This window comes from Silurus aristotelis (assembly GCF_946808225.1).
Source record: "Silurus aristotelis genome assembly, chromosome: 7".
Lineage (NCBI taxonomy): Eukaryota > Metazoa > Chordata > Actinopteri > Siluriformes > Siluridae > Silurus > Silurus aristotelis.
Window position 1 is genome coordinate 30,877,006 of NC_139580.1, and position 8,272 is coordinate 30,885,277.

General features: G+C 38.2%; 1 protein-coding gene across 2 annotated transcripts in view; it reads right to left on the bottom strand.

Moving 5' to 3' along the window:
• rbpms2a (RNA binding protein, mRNA processing factor 2a) overlaps window positions 1-8,272 on the bottom strand; it is an 8,736-nt gene continuing 464 nt past the window's right edge. Inside the window, exons 1-8 of one of the 2 annotated variants that reach the window (XM_083546530.1) lie at window positions 8,153-8,272; window positions 5,787-5,864; window positions 5,545-5,583; window positions 5,316-5,378; window positions 4,280-4,430; window positions 3,690-3,853; window positions 1,120-1,195; window positions 1-1,014 (exon numbers count right to left, since the gene is read on the bottom strand). The exon at window positions 8,153-8,272 is cut by the window's right edge and continues 464 nt beyond it. In XM_083546530.1, the coding sequence (XP_083402656.1) occupies window positions 1,130-1,195; window positions 3,690-3,853; window positions 4,280-4,430; window positions 5,316-5,378; window positions 5,545-5,583; window positions 5,787-5,864; window positions 8,153-8,206 (615 nt within the window). In that variant the 5' untranslated portion in view covers window positions 8,207-8,272 and the 3' untranslated portion in view covers window positions 1-1,014; window positions 1,120-1,129. The remainder of the gene's footprint in view (window positions 1,015-1,119; window positions 1,196-3,689; window positions 3,854-4,279; window positions 4,431-5,315; window positions 5,379-5,544; window positions 5,584-5,786; window positions 5,865-8,152) is intronic. The other variant, XM_083546531.1, reaches the window with a different exon arrangement.

Sequence of the window (8,272 nt, forward strand, 5' to 3'; positions counted from 1 at the left end):
TTCTTTTTTTTTTTTAAACATCATATTAGTAGACCATATAATTTATTAAACATAGTCCTGCCATTCGACACACACACACACACACACACACAAAAACACAAATTGCACTTATCTACTTCAAACAAGATACAAGAGACAAAAATGTCATCAAAATAACACGGGTAGACTGAACATCTTGTACAGATATAAGTCATTTCACAAAACAAAAAGCATAAATATCCATAACTACACAATTGTACAAAAATACTTGTACTTTTTTTTTGTTCAAATATAATCTAAACAAGCACAGACACCGGAGCAGGGGGGCGATGGATTTGAGGTTTGGAAGGAGAAGCATCTAGGGTTTCGTCCATCATGGACAATTTAACTCACAATCGTAACGAATTAGTAAAAAAAAAATAATAATAAAAAAAAAAAAAACAGTGCATGTGGAGTTCAATTCTGAACACACAAAAACAAACAAAGGAGACTCGCATTTTAATAGTAGCAAGATGTAGAAACATCTACCATGAGTATAGCATTTGAGATCTCCAAAAAAAAAACATTTAAAAAAAGCATGAAGGGTTTGACCAAATGGCAACACAAATCTACATTTCATGCCATGTACTCTACTTTAACATGCATAATGATTATCCTCTTCCCCAAACATACACAACCAACAGAAAGCAGCAAGAACATTTCAACTTGCACGTGATTGGCTCGTTACATGCGTGGCTTTGAAAAAAATCAGAGACTGTACCATTAGCCCATGAAGCACCAGGCTGGAGACTACTTCCTGTTCTTTTTTTTTTTTTTAATGCTCAGGGTCCTTCAAGAGAAAATAATTCTCCAGAATCAGTCATTTATATACCTTTTTGTTTCTGTTGTTAAATATACCTGATTGAATGAAAATGTAGTACACCTTTCAATACATGTAGAACAAATCTCAGTACACCTTTACCGAGAAGGAGAGGCAGAGAGAAGGTCGAGGAGACGGAGGGACGGAGGGTTGAACTTGCGTGTACTGAGTGGCACCTGTACAGAGAGAACAGTGTAATGAACTAACGCGGATGCAAACAAGCCTCCTGGCTGCACAGTTACACATTAAAGCCAAAGCTCAGCAGATTTAATCGCACTTACTGTTATATATTTAACAGAACTGGCGAGATTTCCATCCGGGCTGTGAAGTGTCTGAGGTTGAGGGGTACCAGCGCATCTGTGAAACAAAACAGCAGCTTAGAGTTCAGCAGATCTCACATCCTAACCACTAGACCACCAGGGAACCCATTTAAACCATTTTAATATTAGTGAATATTCGCTACTCAAACCTCAGTGGTGACTTTTGTAAAATTGGATGGTCATATATACCATCTATATACTGCATTATTCCATTAAAAAGATTTATATGGCAAAGTGAAATTCTTTCTCTGCATTTCCCAGTGACCTTAGAAAGCTGGGGTTTGAGAGTGGCAGCTTGGCGACCTTGAACCCACGACCTTCTACGCAGTAACCCAGAGTCTTAACCAATGAGCTCCCACTTTGAGGAAGAAATCTAAAAATGTGCAATAATATTCTTCACAATTTAGACTTTGAGGTCAAATCAGAAACAGGAAACGAAGCAGCGATTTTTTCTTTTTTTTTTTTTTTTATGATATCAAGCAACATTTTTACCTTTAAATTGACTTATTTTAGATACACAGTTATATAAAGCCTGTATATATATTAACACTAGTAAATAGCCTTTTTTTAAATCAAATCAAGTTGAATTATTTACTCGTCACCCCTCGGGTTGAAAATTACCCGACTTCCAAAGCATTACACAGATCTGAAATTTCTCACTCGCTGCAGCATCCTGCCATTTCTGCTCATTTACCAGCAGCGTGTCGGCTCTGAATATGGATTATGATTTGCTATGCTCATACGTTACATGGATGCCAAACAGTGATTTGTAGAACAAACAACTTAAAATCTTCCCGTGGGCTCACCACCTGCAGGAGGGACCGTAAGGGACGGTGCTGTGAGGATTGGGCAGCAGTCGAAGGCGGGGGCCTGCTTAGACTGCTGCCCCTGCGACCCGAATTACGGATAAGCGGGAGAAAATGAATGAATGACATCTTAAAATCATGTCACAATATAATTTGGCTATTGTGATATCTTTTAGTTTATTGTTTCTTTTCTGATTAAAGTTGATTTAATAGCAACAACTGTAAAAAATTCAATTCAATTAATTCAACAACAACAACAACAAAAAAAAGGTTTGGTTTGCAAATCTATACCATCACTACAAGTTCATTTGCAACAATCCTTTAGATTCAGGAGCATCTTTTGTCCAAGTTCATGGAGTCCAAATGTCTGGTCCTTATTATTACTTTATTTATATATATAAAAAATAGAAAAAGAGCCAGTGTTGGGACACCAGCATCAGCTCCCACACTCAGTTTAACAGAGATCAAGTCCTTATACCAAAAGGGAGTAATTAAAAATGAAACAGTTACTAATTCTAAAACAAGATGTTTTTTTCTTTGTGAACTTCAAAAGACACTTTTGACCCTGAAAATGATTCACCCTGGCAATCGAGGTTTGATCTTTGGATCAGGACAGCTGTACACACTTTCACAAGTGCATGTGATTTTGGCTACAGATTAAAAATGACCAATCTTTTTTTTATATTGTTGATCTCTCTGAACCCTCAAATCCAGACCATCAGCAAACAAAGACAGTGTCCAAACCCTGAAGAAATGACTAAAGCTTCAGTACTTTGTGGAAAGACAAAAAAATTGAAAACGGGAATTAAACAAAAAGAAAATGATTGAGCAGCCAGGTCTGAGAGAGATTTGTAACACGTGTCATTTACAAAAAGTTGTGGAAGAAGCATTTCCAGAATCTAGAGTAGAGCAGTTCAGGGTTAAGGGCCTTTAATAAACCACGCTTTCATCTGATGTTGCTCTGTTCTCATGACAACAGAAGGCAAAATATGGCCGTTTAATCAATAAACCTGATCAGTCAAGACTCAGTCATGAAGTGAACAGCATCAAATATAAAAAATAAATAAATTGCGAGATTCAAAACTTCTATAGTAAATTATACAGTACATGATGTAGTGGGATAAAATTAATTCAATAGGTTATAGAATTCTAATCTTTTCGAACACGACCCTGAACATACCAGAATGTCAAACATTAACGTATTTTACGTAGAACAAAAGTCAATCACGGCTTCTATTTTTGTAGCTTGTAAAAATCCGAGCGCATGCCTTTTTTGGCTAAAGTTTAACCAGCCTCCACTGGCTACAGATTCACTCAACACTCAATATATAATCCAAGCTGAAATGCAATTAAAAACAGATTTTCTCCATTTGATGCCTTTGCAACACCAGCAAATGGAGGAATCTCTCTTTTTTTTTAAAGATATAATCGGAAACAAGTTTATTCTCATTTCCTGAGGACTGCAGACAGACGACAATAAAAACATGACAAACATCTGAGTGTGTGCTTTCAAAACATCAATCAGTCTCACGTGACGTAAAGAAAGAAATCCTCAGTATGAAGGTTAACTTTCTCTACAACGGGTCTGTGCACATCTACAACTAAGGCTCATGTTTGGTAAAAAAAAATACGATTGAAAAAGACTTCCTGTAAATCTGAACAAACAGCAGGAACAGGTGTAACGACTCGTTTGTTTGTTTGAAAGGAAAAGGAACAGGAACACACCGGTTGCTCCCTCACCTGGGCGTGCAGGGCGGCGGCGGCGGCGGCGGCTGCGGGGTAGGTAAAGGCTGCGTGGGGCAGGCCGGGGGTGAGCTCAGTGGTGTAAAGAGGATACGGTGTCCATGCCTCTGGGGATGCTGGGATCAGTGCTGCACCGGTCAGGTCATCTAGAACGACGCAATCAAACACATTAGCAGTCTGGAGGGTAGAAAATTCACCTCTCGATTTTCCTCTATACATGCTGTGAATTTAGTCTTTTTTGAAACATGGAATACAAAAATCCTGCAGTAATTAAAACAGAAATAAATAAAAACAATTATCCTGATGCAAATTCTTACACACAATAATTAGCACCTAGTGACAAAACAACGCAGTGTAACTATAAAAAGGACAGATATAAAATCATTTAACAAAATAATAAATAAATAAAACTCAAGTATCATTATAGGTACGAAAAATAATTATATATACCCAATTTGTTTGATGTATTTAAAAGTATTGATAAAACATATGTTAATAACACAATCAGCGTAGCCAACCTGCACCCTGATCATCACTCAGGTGGTGACTGTACGAGCCAGAGGAACACTTACATGGATCACGTGCTATAAAGTGAGCCCCAAGAGCAGGGTGCAGGCTTGAGGGGTTCGGCGTGCCCATCAGCTTACTCTTTGCCATCTTGGTATTAGCCTTTGCAAACTCCAGACGCAGCGTCTGGGGGTTTTCCGGGTCAAAACGAATCCCCTTGTAAAAAAAATAAATAAATAAATAAATAAAAAGACATGACAGTGTTGCAGACCAACAGGTGTTGAGTGTCATTTCTCAGTCAAGAGTGATCTTGCATTAGTACACTGTAAACAGAAAAGCTGAGACATCAAAGCAATGAGGTTCAGTGTATGATCTTTTGTTCAGAATATAAACAGCAGTGGCTATACACCGATCAGTCATAACATAAGAGGTAAAGAACACTGATAATCTCTTCATCATAGCACCTCAGGCTTGATGTTAGAAGCAGGAAAACTGGGCGAGCGAAATTTACAAATTGTGACGTCTAGACGTCTGGGTCAGAGCATCTCCAAAACTGCAGCTCTTGTGGTCAGTATCTATCAGAAGTGCTCAAAGGAAGGAACAGTGATGAACCTGCAACAGGATCATGTGCAAACGAGGATCATTGATGCAGGTGGGGAGCGAAAGCTGGTCCGTGTGGTCCGATCCAACAGACGAGCTCCTGTAGATTAAACTGCTGAAGAAGTTCATTAGGCAGGTGGTCATAACACTATGTCTGCTCAGTGTATATTAAAATTTTGGCGTGCAAAAGTAAAACGCAGATCAATTCGCTTAGCACCACTGCACCAATCAGGTCGTGAGGCGTCAAAGACTCTGATTCGATTTACCTTTTTAACCCTGAAGTGGACCAGCTTAACCGATACAGACACGCGCGGTATTTTGACAGTACTGAAAGACTTTTAAAAACCAAGCCAACAACCCCAGTGACGTCATGGAACTTTCCACTTTTAGGGACCGAGAACGAGGTTTGAGATTTAGGCACGAGAGTCTTTCAGACGTGCCAATCAATAATTCATTCACTGCCACAAGTATTTACTTACAGGCGACTGAATGGTTACTTACATTTAATGCGTTTTTGGCTGCTTCGGCCCCGGACCTGCTGTCGAAGGTAACGAAGCCAACGGGCTGGAAGAGAAAGAGGGGAAGTGTTGGATTGATGGATTAAGCACCATTCTGCTTACTATACATACTGGTCACCTCCTTGTTTTCTGATTAGGGAAACATTTATACGATTTCCTACAAAAGGCACAAGACAGACCTGAAAAAAAGACATGCAATTCATTCATCTTACCTGCTTTGAAGTTAGTTTTATAAGTGATCCTTCATATCCCTGTTAAAAATAAATGAATAAATAGCCTGAAATAATTCAATGTGTATAAACGCAGTGTAACTTTAAAACAATATATTTAAGCCAAACATTGCCTAATTGCATACGATAATATTTCTATAGAATATTTTAAAGATTATAATGTACGTCATACAAAATAAATTCCTAAAGTGTTTTACTTTGGAGCACTCGGTTGGTTTGAATACCTTGAACGGCCTGAACAGCAGGTACAGCTCCCGCGGCTTTATGTCTACCGGCAGACCACTGACAAAAAGGGTTCGTACCTAGAAAATAAAAATGCCTCAGTAACTACAGAACAAAAAAATTTAAATAAACTAAGTGTCCTTTAAAAGTCTATAAGGACAATCTAGCGCAAAAAAATGCAATTGGCAATTAAGAATATGACGAAAGTGCGCTTTTACTGTGTTTCGGTGAAAAACAAATACCTGAAAATCAGAGTGTGTACTGGAAATTTAATTTTAAACTACCTTTGGTCCTGCCCGCTTGCAACTTTTCCCCTTTTCTATTGTCTCAGAAACTCCATTTCCTGCAGCGTTTGTTCAGTGTTTAAGATTCGACTGTTCACAGAAATCATGAGAAACCGTGTTAGTTGAAGTGAAGACGTTAAGTGTGTGTGCGTGGCTACCAGGTGTGAGTGAGAGAACCGAGCGTGGAAGGTGTTTCGTGGATGCAAGAATCTCTCGATGGGGGAATGAAAAAGAAATCCTGCAAATTCAATGCAGTGGAAGACAGAAAGGGACTCATTTCACGATCAAAATTAATCAGATGAAGCAAATGATACTGGTGTGTACAGAGAAAAAGTGATTGGACAGGCTGTAAAGGGGCTCTGGGAAATTTTCTGAGAATCAAAAAAAAAAAAAAAAGTGTTGATTTATCCCCATTTGTGCAAACAATACAGGAATGATGTAGGCTTGAGTATGCGTGTGTTTCCATCCACATACCACCTTTATCATCTTCACAAAGAGTGTTAAATTCCTACTTTTTTCATCCAACAGCCTGTAAATACGATTACTCATTGAATACCTGGCAACGCATCTACAATATCAAAGCCGAGCCTCCTCAACCCGAGCTTCCGATTTTATCATTTCAGCATATATGGACGAGACCCCTGGAAAGAAGGCGTCATCTCCTCTATATGAGAAGTCACTAAGGCCTTGATGGAGCAGAGTCTCATGTTCATAATCCCAAGTCTCGTTTATTTGATCGAAGTCGCAGAACTCACAAGAAGTCCACCAAACCAGGGTTCGTTTTTACCCAGAACCATAACTTGACTGACCTTCTCAAACATCTTGACTTTACAGAAACTCTAAAAAGGAGTGCTGTCTGGACTGTTAATCCAACACGAAATCAGATTTTATACGAGTATAAAATGCAGCACAAACATCTTGTAGAATCTGGGCTGTGCTTTCATCGAAAAGTTTATTCAAGAAAATTAAAAAAAATAAATGGTGCTGGAGACAGACGGAGGTTTTTGTTCTGATGCACAATAATGAGAAAACTAAACCTAGCAGACATGCAGCAGGAAACCCCTCCAGTGTGAGGGCCAGAGGTGACGGGGAAAATGGACAAGAGATTTCAGTAAAGTCCCAAAACATTTGAACTAAACCCCAAAGACATTTCACTGTGTGGACCGTACAGATTTACAGAGCTCACAAAGGATCTCCACAGGATCTCCACACTCCCAGTGCCTGTAGATGATTTATTATTATTATTATTTTTAACATAATACAAAGTACAAAAAGAAAAAAAAGGTCAACTACGGAGGCAGATACAATCAGGAGATGCGTTCCAATAGTAATAATAATAAAATAGCATTAATTCAAACTAGTGGAGATAAAAAAAAAAGGTTTGGTAGATCTTTCTGATCTTGGGATCTTTCTTCTTGGTCATGTAGATGATGTTTTAAAATGATCTAAAAGTTACTACATGGACCAATTTTTTTTCGTGTGTATTTAATGTGTTCACCTTTCCAGGTGCGCAGTAAAGGCACATCCAAGGAATTTCCCCTGAGTGCGCCAAATTTTTTGCCCCCTTGTCTCAGTGCATTAAGTCATCGCACGCAGCGTTCAATAGCAGCCACTATAAATAATCCAGCAGAATAAAGTTTCTGTGGAGTGAATCAAGTGATGGAGGCAAAAAGTTGAGAAAAAAAAAGTCTTCCTTCCACCATGAAACTATAGATTAATCATCCACCAAACACACCGATGAGCAATAAGAGTCTCAACTCGAAAATATTTAAACAAATAAACAAAACAGAAACCAGGAATCCGCTCAGACACCTGTGCTGCATTCAAGAGCACCGACATTGTTTTTAAACAAAAATTTAGGAAGAAATAAAATAAAATAAATTAATAAATAAAAAAAAATAAATAAATAAACGTTTCCGACTCAAAAAATTACAGGAAATAAATAAATGGTATAAAATCAAGTATTATACCAAAAACTACGTGCAAAAAAAAAAAAAAAAAAAAAAAAAAAGTTCGGACACCTTTTTAATCAGCGCCGTTCCTCAGAAACACAAAACTTTTAGAGAGTAGCGGTTTTCCCTTACCTCCTCCTCTAATGATACACTGTTGTTCGGCTCAGAATCTGATTTGAGACTCATTGTGTAACTTTAACGCTTCTTTACGCCTTAAAAAATTTCCCTTTTATTTCTAGGTTTTTTTTCCTC